At 50.4% G+C, this 20,533-nt stretch overlaps 1 protein-coding gene across 1 annotated transcript; it reads left to right on the plus strand.

Moving 5' to 3' along the window:
• Positions 1-4,971: 4,971 nt before the first annotated feature.
• ENO1 (enolase 1) lies at positions 4,972-18,571 on the plus strand. The gene is made up of 12 exons (XM_043924144.1): positions 4,972-5,128; positions 7,393-7,486; positions 9,947-10,042; positions 11,308-11,366; positions 13,007-13,076; positions 13,534-13,667; positions 14,028-14,250; positions 15,101-15,298; positions 15,937-16,138; positions 16,541-16,649; positions 16,880-16,938; positions 18,153-18,571. The coding sequence occupies exons 2-12, from the start codon at positions 7,402-7,404 to the stop codon at positions 18,220-18,222; spliced, it is 1,305 nt and encodes a 434-aa protein (XP_043780079.1). The 5' UTR covers positions 4,972-5,128; positions 7,393-7,401; the 3' UTR covers positions 18,223-18,571.
• The last annotated feature ends 1,962 nt before the right edge of the window (positions 18,572-20,533 follow it).

A 20,533-nucleotide genomic window follows, 5' to 3' on the forward strand; every position in this document is an offset into this window, starting at 1 on the left:
TATTTATTTACTTGGCTGCACCAGGTCTCAGCTGCAGCATGGGGGATCTTTAGCTGTGGCATGGCTTGAACCCGGGTCTGCTGCATTAGGAGCGTGGAGTCTTAGCCACTGGACTGAGGCAGGAGGTACACGGGTCGCCCCACGGTAAAGCAATTGGAGATTCACTCCCCGTGGGCCAAAACTCCAAGACAAGAATAGCAGGACAATCAAGGGAGGAGGCTGGGCCCTCCTCAGACCACATATTTCTCATTCCTGAAGTCAGGAGACCTCCTTGATCACATGTGCGCAGAAAAGCTCCTTGGAGGTCAAAAGGAGAGCAACGTCTAAGGATGCTCTGAAAAAAAAAGTACGTAGTCGTTCAGTTATGTCCGACTCTTTGCAACCCCATGGTCTGTCCATGGGATTCTTGAGGCGAGAATACTGGAGTGGGTTGCCATGCACTCCTCCAGGGATCTTCCCAACCCAGGGATTGAACCGAGGTCTCCTGCATTGCAGGCAGATTCCTTACCATCTGAACTACCAGGGAAGCACAAAGGATGCCCTACCCCTAGGCTTTTTTGGTAGAATCTGTCTTAGCTAAGAGATGTGTGCACACACATGGAAGGATCCTGAGATATACCAAATATGGACTGTGAACCAGGCAACTCAAAATGACTGACCAAAGGAAAACTGGAAGAAATATCCTATATAAGTGATTTAAACAACCAGGGGGGTGCAACTCAGTGACTCTCTAAGTCTGCCCATGTGTCTATCTATATGTGCTGTACTCTTTTTTTCTCCTAATAAATACTTTACTTGCTTAACTACTGTCTTTGTGGAATTTCTTTTCTGCAAAGCTGAAGGGCCAGAGTCCTTGTCACTGACCACCGGTCTAGTGGCTAGGATTTGGGGCTCACACCATCATGACCTGGCCTAAGTCTCTCCCTGGGAACCCAAGCTCTGCTCCAAGCCATTACATGCCGAGGCCACTGGAGATCAGGACCACCAGGGAAGTCTCAAAAGAATACTTTGGAAAACAAAGTCCTAGGTATTTGTCCTAGAGAAACTCTTGCACCTGTACTCAAGAGATATTCGAAACCAAGTTCATAGTGGCAATGTTGTTATTAACAAGACAGAAAGAATCAGGAAACTCAAATACATACTGATAGGAAAATGTGGATAGTCACAATGGAACACTATTCAGCACCGAAACAAACTGTCTCCAGCTCACAAATGTCCAGTGGAGCAAAAAAAATATTGTAGCAAAGGCCACAAATAGTACAATGCCATTTATATAAAGTTCAATAAATATTTAAATACCGCAGAGAAAAGCCAGGATTTAGGATTGTGGCTACCTCTGGGGCCAGGGAAGAATATACAGGAGACACAAATGGCATTGCCAGTATCCCATTTTTTAAGCTGGTAAGTTAGGTACACAGACATTTATTATTTTTTTACATTGAATATATTTTATGCAGTCTTTGGTATATGTGAAATACTTAGTGTGTAGGATGGGGAAAAATGCACTACCTAAAAGTTGAGGATTATGTTTTATTCAGTGGATTTACTGAGCACTTAAGCCCAGGATACAGCCTCTCAGATAGCTCTGAGGGACTATTCCAAAGAGGTATGGGAGGAGCCAGGATATATAAGAGTTTTTGAAAAAACAAAAACTCAGGTAACCAAACATCAAGATTACTGCTAATTAAAGAAAAATGGGACATCTCAAGTTAATGAATTCAGCACTTTTCTATGTACAAGAAGATACAAGAGTCCAGGCTGAATGAAATTATTCCTTTGAGATGCACCATAACTCTCTAGGGCAGGTATCCTATTCTTCTCCATCCAGAATCCCCTCTTGAGTGCTGAGGTGGCTGCAGTGGCTGATGGCTTGATGATTGTAACATCCTTTGTTGTTCAGTCGCTCAGTTGTGTCCAACTCTTTGCGACCCCATGAATTGCAGCATGCCAGGCTTCCCTGTCCTCCACTATTTCCAGGAGCTTGCTCAAACTCATGTCCATTGAGTTGGTGATGTCACCCAACCATCTCATCCTCTTTCGTTCCCTTCTCCTGCCTTCAGTCTTTCCCAGCATCAGGGACTTTTCCAATGAGTCAGTTATTCGCATCAGATGACCAAAGTGTTGGAGCTTCAGCTTCAGCATCAACCCTTCCAATGAACACTCAGGGTTGATTTCCTTTAGGATTGACTGGTTTGATCTCCTTGCTGTCCAAGGGACTCTCAAGAGTCTTCTCCAGCACCACAGTATGAAGGCATCAATTCTTCGGCACTTAGCCTTCTTTATTGTCCAGCTCTCACATCCGTATATGACTATTGGAAAAAACCATAGCTTTGACTATATGGACATTTGTTGGCAAAGTAACATCCTTTGGTTACTGAGAAGGCAGGTAACATTCCTTGTTCACAGAGGTAAACACAGAAACTTCCTAGACTGCTAGGAGGGGGGATCCCCCTAGATCCCCTGAGGTCCTTCTTCACTCCTCTGAACTTTTATCTCCTTAGGCCTTCTTCTCTAACCCTGGAGTTTCCTATCTGGATAAAGACCTGCCTTTCAAAAAAGGTGTGCCCCCTTTTCTGGCCAGCAGTTGAAAACTGACCAGCAGTTTTCAACCAGGGGTGTGCAGACCACAGACAGAATCACTATGACCCAGGTGGATCACAGGCTGCTGAAGCTTTGTCTTCCCTCAATCCTGGCGTTCCCCCTGCAAACATCATGCAGTCCCTACCTGCAGTGTGTTCTTCTGATAAGAGCCTTGTACACACATTTTTCCTCCTTGGCCACCAGCAAGGCGAATGACTTTGGTCTGCCACTGCATTAAAACTGCTCACCCAGCATACTGTCAGTGATAAATAATAAATAAAAGCCTGTAACAAAGTAGATGGCCTGCACTGGACTGAAGGCACCCATGAGTTCCATAGCCTGCTAACGAATCCTCAGGAGCCGTGGAGACAGGCAGAGCATTTGGCAGCCTGTGAATTTTGGAAAGGATAGGAGGACATCTCTACTAATCATTAACATTTGAGCTCCTATTTGAGGTCGAAGTGCTGTGGCTCAAAATGCTGTGGAGCGGCCTCCAAGAATCTTGCAATAGCAGCAGTCTGAGATCATGTTCTACATTTGATTTCCTGCGAAGAATCACTGATTGTGGCCAGGAAGCTGTCATAAGAGCCATGTCTTTCTATCTTTCTCTAACCATTTTAACAGAAAATGAGATTGTTCTGGAGCCCTTTCAGGGCCACACCTTAGAATTGCTCTGAAAATAAGAGCTGTAAGTGTCTGATTTCTGTAGAACTCTTAAGGTTCAGGAGATGGTGACTGTTGATTTAGCTGCTGAGTCATGGGGCTGGGATCTTGGTTTTAAGCAGTCTGAAACATCAGTGTATTGTTGGGGAAATCACAAACTCTGCTTGCAAAATTCATATAATTCTCTGGCAAACATTTTACAATTTCCTTGTTGCTTTTTTTGCTGGATTTAACCCTAAAGTTCTTTCTTCTTAGTCAGTAGGCCTTCAGCTTTATCCAAAGCTAGTGATTAAGGAAGAAAAGCAGGTTTTGCAGCTGACAAGAAGAAATAATAATTTGAATACACACTTTGATCTCTCTATGCAATGTATTAAACCTGAAGATGTATGACACGGTTTTAGCTCTCTGAATTACAGACCAAGAGGAGCACTAAGAAAGTACAAATAATTCTTATTGGAAAATGAAGCCCTCCCTCGAGTGTGAGTGTTTGGGGTGGGGGTGGGGGGGATGTACTGAAGAACAGATTTAAAACGGGAATCAGTTCTTTCTTCAGCACAGGGTAAAACAACTACATCTACTGTTGTCTATTTTTCATTCGTCAGACCACTGAGGAATATTGCCTATTTTGAACTTTGAGAAATCCCCCAGGATCTGTGTGAAATTCCACTGCCAAACCAGGGCTCCCCTAGCAGCTCAGACGGTAAAGGATCCGCGAGCAATGCAGGAGATCCCAGTTCTATCCCTGGGTTGGGAAGATACCCTAGAGAAGCAAATAGCAACCCATTCCAATATCCTTGCCCGGAAAATTCCATGGACAGAGGAGCCTGGTGGGCTACAGTTCATGGTGGTCGCAAAGAGTCGGACACGACTGAGCGACTAACACACACACACATACACACACACAAGCCAGGACAAGTATGGTTCACATGGATGAGAAAGGGAGGGATGGGGCCTCATTTTAAGATGCAACATTAACAAGAGCCTCAGAATGAACCAACCCTGGGCACGCACATGGAGGAGTGCCTGGGCCATAGGAAGTGCTCAAAATCCTTTCCTCTATCTTGGCCTAATAACTCATGTGTGACCGACGCACAAGGACAAAGGGACCGTGTCACCTTGGCGGGCGGCCGGGAACGCAGGGCGCAGGCGCGGGTGAGCGCACGTGGCCATGCTCCCGGCTCGGCGGCCGGGGAGCTGGGTAGGCGCACGCGGCCGGCAACGTCCCCCTGCCACTGGGGTCTCCAGCACAGCGCACCGGGGAGAGGGGTGGGGCGGCCAGAAAGGACGGGCCGCGAAGGTCGTCACCAAGGTCGTGGGCCGGACGTGCGGCGCCGGAGGGACGCTGCGTGCGTGCGGGACTCGGAGTACGTGACGGAACCCGGAGTCCTCATGCCGGCTGCGCCGCCCCGCCCCTCCTCTCCCCGGGGGCCCCAGAGCCACAGATTCCGCTCCCAGAGCCACAGATTCCGCTCCGCCGGCGCGGGGGGGAAGGGGCCCTCAGCCCGAAGTGGAGCGAAGGGGGACTGGGACTCGTCCATACCCCCACCCATTTGCGGGGGCACCGGGGACGGCCCAGCCCGGTCCCGCCCCACCTCCCTGCTATGTCGCCCCCTCTAACCATCCGCAGCGGCCACAGCTCCGCCCTTCCCTCGGACGAGAGACCGAGTGACGGCGCGCTGGGCCAATGGCAAGGCGTCTCGGAGGGGGCGGGCCTGAGGGGCGGGAAGTGGGCGTGGTCCCCTCCGGGCTAGGCAGGAAGTCCTGGCCAGCGGCGGGGAGAAGAGCTCGGGGTACTCGGAGCGCTCGGACGTTGCGACTTATCGCTCATCCTCGGTGTCTGCAGCACCCTCTGCTTCTCTCTCGGGCGGCGACCTCCGGCGGCAGGGTGAGAACTCGAGGAAGGGCTACCGAGAAAGCTCCCGGGCGGGAGGCGCGTGGGTCCCCAGGGCCCGCGGGCGCTCCTGCCGGTCAGACTGCGGGTGGGAGGTTCGGCTGGGATGGGGAAGGGATGAGTCCGCGCTTGCGACTGGCCTCCCTGGCCAGAGTCGCGGCTCGACAATGGGGCACAGCGCCCGGTTTCTCCGGAGGGGAAAGTGCAGCTCAGCCTGAGATTATGGGTTACGGGGCCGCGTAACTGTCCCGGGAGACCAGGGGTACAGCACGCGGTCACCAAGACAACAGGAGGCGAGGGTAGAAGATTTGGGAAGCGCTCCAGGTCCAAACTGCGTGCTCGTTAAAGCCAGGCCCTTCCGAAAATTGACAAAGGGGCCGGGAAAGGAGAGATTCCCGCGAAGCTGCAACTCCCCGCTCCGGGCCCCGCGCCCCTACCTCCCGCTGGTGGCCCCCAGCCTGGCGCCTGGGTGTCCAGCCCGTCGCTGCTGCGGAATGAGCAGGGACTAATGTGGGTTCAGAAGGCGCTTGTGCTGGAAGAGACTGCAGCGGAGCCGGGGAGTCATTGGAAAGCCCTCCCGGCGACCTCGCCCAGGTCGGGCACGAGCCGCTCTCGGCTCCCCGGGCTGGCCACCAACAGTCAACCCCTGGTCTGACATAAAAAGGATGTATTTTACGAAATCTTCCTCTTCGCTGCTTCCTCTGCAATGTGGTCTTCCCCTTGAGCGGTGTGGGCAGCCGATTGACCTGCTTCCGGGGCACGTGTAGGCCCCGGCTGCCCGGTCTGCCCATGCTGCCCCTGGTATGGGGTTCAGTCTAGGCCGGTAAAAAGCCGTGCAGGCTCCCAGTCAGACCCACCTTCCCCTCTCTCTGTGCTCATAGCATTTTAATGACTTAGGAGAAAAGTTTTCCTAGCCATTTAAAGATAAATTGAATTTTATTTTTACATCATGAAATAAGTTGATTACTTTGTTTTATATCACTAAAAGGAAGCCAAAAATGAAATCTTACAACTGTGTGATGAGGTAGTGAAATGAAGATGTGTTTGAAAGTGTATCTAAAATCTGTAAAGTAAATCAGTGGTTGGCCTGAGGATGAGGGGACAGTGACTGGAAATGGCCTAAGGGAACTTTTTGGCAGTGATAAATGTTACACAGGTATGATTTCCCAAACCCCAAAGTTAACTAGAATCTTATTTTTTTATTTTTTTTTAACTAGAATTTTAAAATGAAAAAAAATTTAAGCAAATTTACCTTTTTGTAAGATAGGAGATTAAAAACTAGATGTCTTTTTATTGGCTAATGAATAAAAACTCCATTGTTACAAAGACAAAGCCACACACGTGATTTCATGTCTAATTTTGAAACTTAAAAAGATGCCGTTTGCTGCTTCAGAACATTCCAGAGAAGATACTGGAGGAGGGCCCAGTTAGATAATGGCTTCTGAGCAGTGACTAGGTGTCTACCTCTGTCTTACAAGTTGTTCAATTAGTTTATTTCTTGGAGAGCCTCTGGGAGGGAAAGCAAGAAAAGGAGGACTTTTTTTTCTTTTTAGCTCTTGATATTTACTCTTTGTAGCTGCAACCCCCACCTTTTTTTAAGGTGTTTTCGAAGGAAACTTCTCTTGGCATATCCTGGTGCTCAAAGAATCATTTTTCTAGGTACAATTCATGACTTTCATAATTAAGATTTTTAGATGGGGTGAAATGCCCATTGAAAGAAACACTAATTAGATAATGTTATTTTTGTGCCCTGTCTTGCTAAAGACCCAAGCACTGTGAGGTTTGAAAGGCTCAGAAATTGGCAAAGCTCACAGCACACCGACCAAGAGGCTCACTCCTCCTTTCCAAACTCATAATTTCTGATTATCCTATACCGACCTATTAAATATCCTCCTGCTGCTTCAAATTACCTAATGAATTGTGTTTCTAGCTTTTAATTCACTGTTCTGCTACAAACCAGATTTTCCTCCTGTAGTTTTTTTTTTTTTTTTAAATCCCACCAGCACACACGTGGTCAGGCTTTCTTTGCTTGCAGGACCAGCCCTGAACTAGTAGGGCCTTTCAGAGCTGCCCCCCACCAACTTTTTAGGAACAATTCCCACTGCTTTCCAGCAGGCATTTTCTAGTCACCCTTCCTACATTAATTTTTAGTTATATGCACTCTTTCCTAGTCTAGGAATCCTCAGATGTGACCTCTTGAATAACGAGTTGAGCCTTTGTTATGGTTCATGGAAAATGTGAACTGTGTTTCCCTGCAGAAATTCACCATGTCCATCCTCAAGGTCCACGCCAGAGAGATCTTTGACTCTCGTGGGAATCCCACTGTTGAAGTTGATCTCTTCACGGCGAAAGGTATGTGCTGCTTTTGATTCTATAATCCTTGGCACCACATTCCATTTAAAGCTTTAAATGACAGAGCCTTAGGCAAGAAACAGCTTGTGGTCTTGAAAGCCTTTCTTTCTGATCTGCACATGCTGGTAGGCTGTGCTCCGAGGTTGGGAGGCCAGAGGCCCTTGTGCTTCTTGGTGTGTAGAGAAGGACACAGGTCAGCTCCAAGGTTACTGAGGTAGGGAGGTAAGGTGATACCTTGTCCCTAAAAGGGCCTGTCACTCGTTTGCCTCACAGCTTGTTGTGACCAAATAAGTAGGTACAGTGCGATAGGATCAATCTTCCTTGAAAAGGAAAGAGATTAGGGGAGTATAAGGGTATATATAGCGCTCTTAGCTCTGCTTCCAGAGATCACTCTTAGAGGATCAGGGACAGTTTTTACTTGGGAGTGTTGGGACATTCCAGAGGCTGGTATTTTTACCTGGCTATAAGTCCACATAGGAAAAATTTGCCCACATTTGAAAAGAATAGGATGGGTCCCCCTTAAAATCTCCCCTCCTTAATCTTTTTTACTTTAAGAAAATCTGGTGCTTCCCTAGCCGCTGTGTTACCTCCAGCAACATCTCAGCCATTTTCTAAATGGCCCAAGTGTGTGAAGTTGGAAAGGAACCTGCCAGTCAGAGCTGAGTCATGGTCTGAATCACAGGCCTGGCAGAGGAACCGCCAGCCCATCCCTTCCTGTCCTGCCTTCCCCCTTGCCCAGAAAGTGAAGGCCCCTCAAGTCTAGATTTATCCAGCAGAAGCCTACCTGTGGTTACTGTAGGGGTTGCCATGAGAACACCATTCCTTCTGGGCATGTGCCTTGTGGATTCTCAGACTGCAAGAATTTCCTTTCAGTTTATGAGATTGGTTCACTTAGAGAGTGGAACTTTCCACTTGGAAATTAACGGACTTTGAACGACGAAAAAAGACCCAGGATGCTAGAAGATTGTTGAGAGGGAGGCATTTTCTTTGAAACTCTTTAAAATGACTAAAATTAATGTCTTTTAACATTTAAATGAATGGAACTTTCTCTTATGTGTCTTAATCCTTTTCAGGAAGAAAAAAAAGCGCCAGAAAATCATAAATTTGTTAAGAACCTTTCATCACTTCTTTCTTAGAATTTATTTTTAGGCCAGTTTTAGGTTCGCAGCAAAATCAAGTGGAAAGTAGTGTTCCCATCTACCCCCCATCCCCACTATCAACACTCTCACCTGAGCAGTAGTTAGAGTCAAACCTGCATTGACACGTTATCACCCAAAGTCCATAATTGACCTTCTTTACCTAGACTAACCTTTGTTAGAGTCAAGCCTGCATTGACACGTTATCAGCCAAAGTCCATAGCTGACCTTAGGGTCATTCTTCCATCGCTTCTTCACCTCGTCCAGAGCTGATGGATATAGAGAAAGCCAGGGCCTGGATACAAAGAACGTGTGGCCCACTGCTCACACAGTCATGTGGTAACACAAGCACATAACCAAGCGTGACTGAGATACGTGGTTGGGTTTTTTCCTCTTGAGTTGAGTTGCCTTCACATCCCCACACCCCCCAGTTCTCAGAGGGGAAGTCCCTGACAATTTCAAGGAGATTCGAGAGGCTGCTTGCACTTCCTGCTCCCCTCACCCTGTCTGCCCCATGTAACCGGATCTCTGCGGTACCTTTCCAGACACCGTCTGTCCTCCAAGGACAGCTGCCACTTTCTGCTCCACACTCTAGGCTTAGCCAGGCGGCCGGTTTCTGTATCTGCAGGACTGTGATTGGGTTCTTGTGTGATTAACTCTGCGCCTTTGTTGTCCTTATTCCTTTTCTCTTCCAACCTGTCCTGTTAGGCAGAGAACCTCCAAATAGCATTCACTGCTGCCTAAGCTGAGGCACATGAGCTGTAGTGATTCCTCTTGAACCATCACCTTCTAGACGTGAAAGGTAGCAACCCGATCTCAGTTGTCTAAGGGAAGCTTAGCAACAGTGCTCTCTAGCCCGACTGTCTAAAATAGCTTGGTGTTTCCGTGGGTTACTAGCTCCTAGAACATGATAAATCCCACAAGTGGATTCATGGTGTTTCTGTTGGACTGTGTGGCTGGGGGTGGTCCATGGACCAGCTGCAGGGCACCACCTGGGAGCTTTTAGGGATGTGGACTCAAATGTCCTATCATGTCTCAGGATCTGGATTTTAACCCACAGGTGCTGTGTGCACACATTAAAACTGGAGAAGCTCTGCTCTAGACCTTTATCTTTAAACTAGGGAAATTCATTAGCTCTGCTGTAGTGTCTTCGGTATAAAGTCAAAAGCACAGGAGGCAGGAGGAACAGCCATCTTAGTCTCCCCGATGTTGGAAGGAGGTGACCATTTCCTGAGGGCAGATGCCCTCTGTGCTGGGAGGGATCTAGGAGCTATTGCTTAATCATTAGTAAACATTTTTCTCTCCTTCCTCTCTCAACATCCAGGTCTCTTCAGAGCTGCTGTGCCCAGTGGCGCCTCAACTGGAATCTATGAGGCCCTGGAGCTCCGGGACAATGATAAGACGCGCTACATGGGGAAAGGTGAGTGCAGACCCACCTCCCTCCTCCCTGCAGCTTGCATCTGAGGGCAGGAGACCTCTGATTGGCCCAGGGTGTGGACGGCGAGCATGATGCCAGGGTCCCTGAGCCTGTAACCCAAGGCAGGCATTTTCACATTCTTTCTCCTGTGATTTGTCTCCAGTCTGTGAAGAACTCCTGGTTGGGCCAGGGAATGAGGGAGAAGAAGACACGTTAGCTAGTGCCCAGGAGAAGCCTTTGTCCTCCAGGAGGGCTCTGAGGGCCTTCCCGGCCTGCAGGCCTCTTCCCGGGGTGTGGTCTCAGGGCTTGGAGGCTTCCAACTCATCATGGATAGATCAGTTGTTGTCTCTCTGGCAGAGCTGGCCTCCAGTGGTCTGTGTGCACATGTTCACCTTTCTGCAGATAGAACCCCCGAGGCCAGGCCACAGGAAAGCAGACGGGGCTGGACTGCACTCTCCACGGAGCGGTGTCACCCGGGGATGGGAATTGGTTCTGGAGAGAAGGCAGGAGCACAGGCTGCGTCACAGTTTGTGGCCCTCCCGAGGGCACGAGTGGGCTGCCAACTTTCCAGGGGAGGGCGATGAGGAACACTGCATCAGAGGGGCAACAGCGAGCGAGGTCAGGTTGAGGGGGACACAGGGCCAGGTCACAGTGGCTCCACTGCAGGAGGGCAGCTTCTGGAAAGAGCTCTCCTGAGGGGTCTCACTGGCAGCCCAGGTGGACGCCTGCCCACGGCAGGAGGAGCGCCCCACCTCAGTTATGATGAGGACGAATGCATGGTCCCCACCGCCTTCTCCCCACCTTCCTGTCCTGTTCCTCTCTTTCTCTCACTCGGCGTCCTTCACAAACCTGTTCTCTTCTGAGTCTTTCTTTTTTCCTTCTCTGTCAATCTCTGCTGGTCAGGTGTCTCCAGACCCGTTAAGTATATTAACGAGTTCCTGGCACCAGCCTTGTGCACACAGGTAATACACGGGGCGTCCTTTAGCCTCTGCAGTTGGCCTGTCCAGTGCATGGTCTTGCCAACTAACCTCCCTCCAGACAGTCTGTTTGGCGGCTTTTTGTGTGGCTCTAACCCGTGGGGGTCCTAGGTAAGAGCACTCAGACTGGGCCAGAAAGCCCTCCGATTCCGGGGGGAGAGGGCCAGGGGTCCCGTTGAAGGTCTCTGGTGGGCTCTGAATATCTGGGTGAATATGGTGAGCGGTTCTCCAGCAGTGCTGCTCAAGCCTCTCTCATCAGCATCGGTAATTTGATTTGATTATTCCTTCTAGGTGTCTCAAAGGCTGTTGAGCACATCAATAAAACTATTGCGCCTGCCCTGGTTAGCAAGGTAGGACCTGCCTCCTGATGACTAATGTATATTAATGCTATCAGAGCGCCGCCCAGTCCAGGCCGGGGGGCTTTCCTGTTTAAGGAAGAGCTTATTCTGAGAGCTAAAGAAGCTGGTGGGATTCCCTGTCGTGCATGCGAGTTACTTGGCCTTTGCTGACCCGCCCTCTGCCTGCGTGGCCATGTCTAACAGAGCATGGAACTGGATCCGAGGGACGGGAGGCTCCAAGAGCCTTGATGTTTCCCAGCAGTGATCTTAACCTCTGGGGAGTTAAGATCCAGATTTTAAGGGTGGCTCCCAGGGGTGTTGAATGTAGTACCCATGGCAACTGACTCATTTTTCATGAGCTGTGGAATTACTTACTATATGTTTAAACAGCAGAACTCTTGTTAAATAAAATCCTATTTGGAGCCTCAATATGGCAAACAGATATAAGTGGAGCCGCTGTAGAGGAAGTGGGGCTGGGGACCTCACAGCCCAACCTGCTCAGCTGTTTTTTGTCGCTTTTGTCCTTCCTCCAGCCCCTCCCTCCCAGTCTCCTATGGCCGAGCCTGGCCTCATGTGTCCTCCTTGGCGTGGTCCCTCTCCCAGGTCCACTCTGTGCCCATGGCAAGTGGCAGCTCTGCTGGTTCTATTCCCAGCTTGCCTGCTGTGGCCAGCCCACGTGACCTGCTGTGATTGGTCCCTAGGCAGAGTTTCCATCACTGCTCTGCCATCCCAGCCTCCTGGCCCCCTCTGCACACCCCTGTTCTTCGTTGTGCCTCGGTGCCCTCAGCTGGCACGGCTGACTGTGAGCAGGGCTTTCCTGGACATTTTCTTTTGTTGGTTACTCCTGGTGAGTGTTGGCCCCAAGCCATCTGCTGGGGTGACCTCGAACTTTACCCAAAGTTGCCTTGACACGAAAGTTAAAAGATGCCGAAGTGTTAACACGGTGTGATGGACTTAAAGAGATTTTTGTTTTCTTTTTGTATTTTAGTTTTTTAATGAGAAAGATGATAAATAATTTGCTGTTGTGAAGTTTTTAAAGTAATGTTGACTTTTATTTCATTACTTTGAGCCAGTTTTTAAGATGCCAATTTGGTTACTTTATACTCTCACTAAAAGTATTCATTTTGGTCAGTTATCAAACATTTTGGGGACTTCCCTGGCAGTCCAGTGATTAAGACTTCACACTCCCAATGCAGGGGGCCTAGGTTTGATCCCTGGTCAGGGAACTAAGATCCCACATGCCACACACAACCTGGCCTAAAACATTAAATAAAGATGATGATTATTATTATTTTTTGGCCTTGTGGACTACCTACAAATCTTGTATCTCCCATCAGATACTCAGACGTCCTCACTGAGGACAGCTGAGTGACAGCAGAAACTGACTTTGATTAGCACAGCTCTTCAAATAAAGAACAATGAGTTCTGTTGTTCTCCGGCCCCCAAAGTCACAATGCTGGGAGAAGTACGTGATGCTTTTAAAGCCTGTGAAGGGCAGTGTTGTGTCTGTTTTCCCCTGACATGGATAAGCACAAAACCGACCTGGGCTTTGCACAGTTCCCAAGGCTGGTGGCTCTGTGACAGGAGGGCCCAGGGCGTGTGGGTAGAAGCACCATTCCCTCCAAGCAGCTCACCCTCCCTTCTCCCTGCAGAAGCTGAATGTCGTGGAGCAGGAGAAGATCGACAAGCTGATGATAGAGATGGACGGCACAGAAAATAAGTGTGAGTGGCCAGAGTGGAATCTTCGCCAGGAAGGTCGTAGCTTCTCCTGAAGACTCTTTAAGTCCCTTGGGGAGAGGTCATGTCGTCCCTAATAATAAGTTATATGACCAGATACCTGTGGTCCTTGCCTCACGTTCATAAATTACGTTTTTAAATATCAGGAGTACAGCCAGCTGACAGCAGCAGGTGTGGAGGGTTACTCAGAAGAGGCCGTGCTTCAGATAGTCCAGCAACTTGCAGAACTTTCTAGAGTTCCATAGACCAAAGAAAGGGCTTTCTCTTTTGGGGAAAGAGCAGATGAGTGTATGTGGGAAGTAGGCTGTTGCATTTCTGGTGTGATAGAGAAGAGGTTCAGAATACAATCCAGGGCGCACACAGTGGTGGTCCAGGCAGGAAAGCCAGCTGGAGGAAGGCTGGTGGGTAAGACATGCCTTCATTTAACTCTGTTCTGTTCCAGCCAAGTTTGGTGCAAATGCCATCCTGGGCGTGTCCCTGGCTGTCTGCAAGGCTGGTGCCGTGGAGAAGGGGGTGCCCCTCTACCGCCACATCGCCGACTTGGCTGGCAATGCTGAGGTCATCCTGCCAGTTCCAGTGAGTGGCTGGTTTGAGCTTCCCGTGTGTGGAGGAGGGGGTGTTTGCTTTCTCGTGGGGACCCGAGACCTCCCACCTCTCCAGCTCATCCATATGTGATCCTCCAGCACGAGGGTACGAGCAGGCTCTGGGAGTCTCGGCTGCAGACGACTCTGCCAGCACCGGCTGACAGTGACCTTGAGCACCCGTCTCCTCAATTGTCGATGGGAGAGGGCCTCTGTACTTGTTGGGTTGTGTGCACCTGTGGTGGTGGCTGCAGTGCAGTGATGCACGGGCTCCATGTGGAGCTGGGCACTGGGGGGCTGCTGGGGGTGGGGAGACCCTCCAGGCCAGAAGCTACACTCCTCTCTCCCCCCACAGGCTTTCAACGTCATCAACGGTGGCTCTCACGCTGGCAACAAGCTGGCCATGCAGGAGTTTATGATCCTTCCTGTTGGGGCCGAAAACTTCCGGGAGGCCATGCGCATTGGAGCAGAGGTTTACCACAACCTGAAGAACGTCATCAAGGAGAAATATGGGAAGGACGCCACCAATGTGGGAGACGAGGGCGGCTTTGCCCCCAACATCCTGGAAAACAAAGAAGGTAGTGACTCCAAGGGAGCCCCAACCCTGGGCACCGTGGGCCCCCTCCACGCCCCACCCCCGACCATAAAATCTAGGGTTCCAAGCATATATCATGGGCTTCAGGGATGGTTAGTGAAAGGAAATGTCTATCCTGACCTTTGGGTCAGTCATACACAATAGCTGACATTCGACTATGTTAACTTATAAAAAACCGGCCCTTTCACGTGGTTTGAATCTTGGGCACCTTTGCTGTTCAACAGTAGCCAGTGTCTTGGTCAGTTTCCCTGCAGGCAGTGCTTCTGAGTGAGGCTGACCCTGAGCCTGGACCCGGACAGCAGAGCCTAGTGGCAGGGCCTCGGCATGGGGCTCCCTGTCAGTCCGCTGGGCTCCCTCTTGGATCGCAGCCTCTTGTTCAGTCACTTAAATCGTGTCTTGACTCTTCGATCCTGTGGACTACAGCATTCCAGGGTTCCTATCCTTCACCCTCTCCTGGAGTTAGCTCAGATTCATGTCCATTTAGTCAGTGATGCTGTCTAACCATCTTATCCTCTGTCTTGGCTCTATTTAAAGCCTGTTCTTTGGGACAGCTGATCTCAGCTGGTCACTGTAACTGTATCTTGGCCAGCACAGCTGTTCTTTGGTGCTAAATTTGGGAGCATTTGTCAGTGAAAAAGCCTCTGAGAATCAGTTTCCAACTTGGCCATGCACTCGTGGCCCTGAGCAAAGGTTTCTTGCCCCAGAACATAAAAAGGTTCCTGGAATCTTGAGACTGGTGGCTGGGGCCAGAGTACCTTATCCTCCCTCTGTTACGGTTCCCACTGGGCAGAGCTGGCCTGGTCTCCAAAGTCATCACCACCATCTCTTTCCAGCCCTGGAGCTGCTGAAGAATGCCATCGGCAAGGCTGGCTATAGTGACAAGGTCGTCATCGGCATGGACGTAGCTGCCTCTGAGTTCTATAGGTCGGGCAAGTATGACCTGGACTTCAAGTCGCCTGATGACCCCAACAGGTACATCACACCCGACGAGCTGGCCAACCTGTACAAGTCCTTCATCAGGGACTACCCAGGTGAGTGTTCCAAGGTGGCTGCGGGTGTGAGTGGCGGTTATTGCCGGCCTGCGGTGGTGACGTATGAGCGCCTTGTGTCACTGTCAGAACAGCCTCGTGAATGAGCAGATGTTAGGCAAGGACCTTTGAAAACTGGGACTGCCAGGCACTCCTCTAGGCTCTGTGTTACCTGATGCGCACGGGAGAGGGGACAGTGAGGCAGAGAGTGGGTTAGAACTTGCCCAGGGGCGCTCAGCCAACAGTGGCACAGGTGTTCACACCAGGCAGTGCCTCTGAGTGCCCGCATTTAACATTGAGCACCTTGGTGGAGATGGGGCTGGAACGCAAACCCCAGAGTCACCCCTATGGGTCCACAGCCCTGTTCTTACCCTCGGTGGCACTAAACTGAGAACCCCCTGGGCAGTAGGTTTTCTGCCTCCACAACCATGGGATTGCAGGATTGCAATTACTGTGCTCCCTGTCACAGGAGGGCTGGGTAGGGCGGACTCCTTCCAGGACTTGCTTTAGGGATGGGCTGTCTGCAGGTGAGAGGGGCGAGGCCAGGTGTGAGCCTCAGTTCAGGGGAGGGGGACTCCAGCGGCGTTGGTGGTCAGCAGCCTGGGAGGCCACCCTGATAAAACACATTCTACTCTTCTCAGTGGTGTCTATCGAGGACCCCTTTGACCAGGATGACTGGGAAGCTTGGCAGAAGTTCACTGCCAGCGCGGGGATCCAGGTGGTCGGGGACGACCTCACGGTGACCAACCCCAAGCGGATCGCCAAGGCCGTGAGCGAGAAATCGTGCAACTGCCTCCTGCTCAAAGTGAACCAGATCGGCTCTGTTACCGAGTCCCTGCAGGCGTGAGTGCCCTCCCTCTGGGGGCAGCTCTTGTGAAGAGAGGGGCCTGAACCTGGTGGTGGGGAGGGTCTTCTGATTGGAACTACAGGTGACATTTAAAGTTAGCAATGGCCCCCAGGGGCCTGGGACATTTGGCCCTTGTGGCCTGGTCCTGACCACTGGGTGTCCGTGCACCCACTATTCCATATCACACAGAGAATGTCAGTCCGGGCATGCACACACCTCTCTCAAGGAGGCTGAACCCACTTGTTTTCCAAGTGTGACTACAGGGCAGAGAACATCCTTGGGCCTTCAGGGGAGGTCGAGGGTTATCCTTTTCCCAGCAGTTGAGGGCTCGGGAGGCCAGGAGGGGCTGCGGTGCCTGAGCCGCGGAACCATGCCATCTGGTTTTCTCTGGCTCCTAGGTGCAAGCTGGCCCAATCCAACGGGTGGGGCGTCATGGTGTCACATCGCTCTGGGGAGACTGAGGACACCTTCATTGCTGACCTGGTGGTGGGGCTGTGCACGGGGCAGGTAAGGAGCTCCCTGACACGAAGGGCGGGCCTCGCTTCTCTCCTGAACACAGACCTGGGGTGGGGGTGGAGAGAATGGAGTCCTGGGTGCCCCTTTTACCCCCCCTTCCTAGGTCAGAGAGCCTGCTTAAGGCCTTGCTGTCTTTGCCTGGCACCCTGCCCCTGCCCAAAGCGTCCAAGAGGATTCAGTGTCCACTGTAAGCAGCTGTGGCCTTTGTTTTCTGCTTCCAGATCAAGACTGGTGCCCCATGCCGATCCGAGCGCTTGGCCAAGTACAACCAGATCCTCAGGTAAGAGGCTGCCAGCGCTGAGTGTGGGCTTGATCTCCGGGAGGAGCCCCAGGCTGTGCTCGGCCGTACGAGGTGGGGCAGGCGCCCGGCCCCAGTGGTGTTAGGCTGGGGCCAGTCAGGCACCTGACAGCCCTCCCCTGGAGCAGGCCTGCTCCGCACTACCTGCCTGGTGGCTGCTGGGGGGAGAGGGAACCGCTCCCCTCCAGACAATTGAATCCTTGAATTTAGGGGGGCTACAAGGGGGCCTTAGTGATTGTCTCACTTCACAGCCTTGTTTTGTGGACAGGATAACAGAGCTCAGGGAGAGGAAGAAAAATTGCCAAAGGGTAAACTGCAGGGTTTCCAGTGTTTGGCGCCTTCGGACACTCTAGTCTCTCCCTTTTTTGTCCTTGGGAAGCTTTGCCTATAAACACAGGAAGACCTGCCCTTCTGTTCTTTTCTTCTAGTCTTGAAGGGAAGAGGAACATCCATTTCATAAGTCCTCCCACATTACCCCATCTTTAAAACTTCATCCTGGAAAATGCCAAGCACATAAAATATAAGTGAATAGTAGACTGTACTCCTTCTCCATCATGTGCATGTACCCGCTGTTCATATTCCTCTGTGTTCTGTGTCTACACCCTTTTCTGACAAATCTTAAAGCAAATTCCAGGCATTTTATGATTTCACTTGTGTATATTTCAGATAAAGATTTACTTTTGTTTTTTAACATAACCACTCTACCATGATGGTTCCCACGATTAGTGGTAATTTCTTAGTGCCAACATCGGGTCTGTTCATCTAGTCTGTCTCCTCTCTTGTTGCAAAGTGGCCATTTCTTTTTTTGACATCAGGATCCAAACAGTTCACGCTGATGAGTGCCCCCACCCTTTTGCCCTGTACCACTTATTGGTTCAAGAAACTGGGTTATCCTTTCATTTTAAAAATCTTTTTTTTTTTTTCTTTAAGTATTCTAAGAAATCACAGTCCTACCATTTCTTACATTAGGAAGGCGGGGAAGGAAGGAGACCAGGTGCATGAGAAGAGCCCATATTTTCTATTCCTGGCAACTCCAAGAAGTTCAAGTTTAGGGATTAGTTGGGCAGACTGAACGAGGGTTGAGTCCCGAAGTTCTTAACAAGTGTGTCCTTGACCATCTCTCTGGGTGGGAAAATTTACTGCATTGAAGTTTGACGTCTGTCTTTCTCTCCCCATCTCTCTTCCTGCTTCCTAAGAATTGAAGAGGAACTGGGCAGCAAGGCCAAGTTTGCCGGCAGGAGCTTCAGAAACCCGCTCGCCAAGTAAGCTGTGGGCGGGCGAGCCCCTGCAGTCACTCGTTGGCTCCTTAGACCTGCGTCTCATGTCACCGGGCAGTGTGAGGCCCCCGCTGCTGCCCACAGGGGCCTCTGGTAGTTACCTGCCCTCTCCTCGTCCTGTGACGTCCCCACCGCTTCCTTAGACCTGCAGAAGCCACGCCTGACCCTCTGGAGCCCTGCTGGAAACCCTAGCTCTGTCATCACGTACTTGGCCCAAATCATTGTTCTCACCTCACTTCCACCAAGTATTCAGAGCCATGTGTATCTAGATTGTCATCTCTGAAGTGTCCAGTGGGTTCATGTGCAAAATAAAAAGGCCTGAGTGACCCATAAACTTATGCCCTATGTGTATGAAGTGGTCTCTGAGTCTGTCCTCACATCTTGGGTATTCAGGAATCACCTCTACAAGAACCAGATAGAAGTGTCATGATAGAAGGAACAGGAGTTTGTGGAGGACGTTGTATAAGTCCTTGGGGGAGGGCATGTTGGGGAAAAGGTGAGAGAGGGGTCAACCGGTGCCCTGCAGCAGCGGCGGGTCGGTGCCAGGATGCAGGGCCCGACTTCAGGACCAAACTTCTTGTTTGGGAGAGAAAAATGCAGAGCTCTCACAGGGTGCCTCAAGGACAGCTAAATAAGTTAAAATTTAATTCATTCCTTATTTTCGTCTGCCTGATCTCAAATGCTCAGAAGCTCCATGTCGCAGATACCCACTGCTTCGGGTACTGCAGGTATGAAGTGCTAGTGTTGCAGAAAGCACCGTCTGGAGTAATGGATGAGCACCAGCGAGAGGTGAGAATACTGTAGCTGCTCTGCCCTCTGCCCCTTGAGGTCTGGTGTTACACTAGCATTTTAGTTTCTTCCCCTGACTTGATACAAATCCCTTGAATTGTGTTTTAATACTCTGGCGAGAGTCCCTTGCACTGCAAGGAAAGCCAACCAGTCCATCCTAAAGGAAATCAGCCCTGAATATTCATTGGAAGGACTGATGCTGACCTGATACAAAGAACTGACCCATTGAAAAGACCCTGATACTGGGAAAGACTGAAGGCAGGGGGTGGGGTGAGGGAGAAGGGGATCACCCAGTAAACTCTGGGAGTTGGTGATGGACAGGGAGGCCTGTCCACGTGGTCGCAAAGTCAAAGGACTGACTGAACTGAGCCCAGCGAGGCCCCCTTGTGGACATTCTTGTTCATTGCTCATCTCTCAACCCAAGAAGCAGAACCAGAAGATAGTGTTACTCAGTCGTGTCTGACTCTGACCCCATGGACTGTAGCCTCACCAGGCTCCTCTGTCCATGGAATTCTCCAGGCAAAAATACTGGAGTGGGTTGCCGTTTCCTTCTCCAAGTAGAAGATACATACACCATATTGAGATTCATCACAAGGAATTGGCTCCTATGATTGTGGGGCATGACAGAGTCCATAGGCTGGCCAGGCAGAAGAGAGCATGATCAGAAAAGAACTCCTCGGGTTCAGGTGAAAATCCTCTCTTGTGTAAGCCCTGCTTTAAGAACTTTCACCTGATTCAGGCCCACCCAGATCATCCAAGAAAATTCCTTGTTCAGAGTCCACAGTGAGTGGTTTGAATTACATCTGCAGAATGGCTTCGCAGTAATACCTAGATTACTATTTGAGCAGCAGGACTCCCATCTTATCACAGAGCCATCACCCCTTGTGAGCTTGGCAACCACACACAAGTGTCTGAAGCCATTCTTCATCTCCAGATGAGAAGACCCTGTTTCACCTAATGTGGTCCAGCCCTCCTGTGTACAGCCAAAACCACTGACCAATCCCAGCTTTGCCTGACTGGTTCCCATCTGAAAACTGATTCTACAAGGAAGTGATTGAACTGGGCCTGACAGTCTGACTGGACTGTTTGTTCATCCAAACTTAGATTGTTAAATTTGGTTGCATGTCAACATTTCCTACGCTTAGTCGCTCAGTCGTGCCTGACTCTGTCTTTGAGTTGAAGCCTGCCAGGCTCCTCTGTCCATGGAATTTCCCAGGCAAGAATATTGGAGTGGGTTGCCATTTCCTCCTCCAGGGGCTCTTCCTGACCTAGCAATTGAACCTGCATCACCTGTGTCTTCTGCATTTCAGGAGCCATCAGGAAAGCCCAACATTTCCTGATCAGCAATTAAAGGCATTTGTCACTAAGGTTAAAGGACAGATAGGAGCCCTTTCAGATCTATTCCACCCAGAAGGAAGGCTCCTGGGGTCTCACTGGCCCGGGGGATGCTGAGCCCCTGGGGACGATTGACAGCTTTTCACCCAGCAGAAACAAAGCATGTTGCTGACATG

This window comes from Cervus elaphus, chromosome 14 (genome assembly GCF_910594005.1).
Source record: "Cervus elaphus chromosome 14, mCerEla1.1, whole genome shotgun sequence".
NCBI classification, from domain to species: Eukaryota; Metazoa; Chordata; class Mammalia; order Artiodactyla; family Cervidae; genus Cervus; species Cervus elaphus.

Bases quoted from the DNA above. Each gene is read 5' to 3' on its own strand.
- ENO1 (XM_043924144.1), top strand. From the start codon at position 7,402: ATGTCCATCCTCAAGGTCCACGCCAGAGAGATCTTTGACTCTCGTGGG. The intron at 14,251-15,100 runs GTAGTGACTCCA...ATCTCTTTCCAG, and splicing joins CATCCTGGAAAACAAAGAAG to CCCTGGAGCTGCTGAAGAAT. The intron at 16,650-16,879 runs GTAAGGAGCTCC...TTCTGCTTCCAG, and splicing joins TGGGGCTGTGCACGGGGCAG to ATCAAGACTGGTGCCCCATG.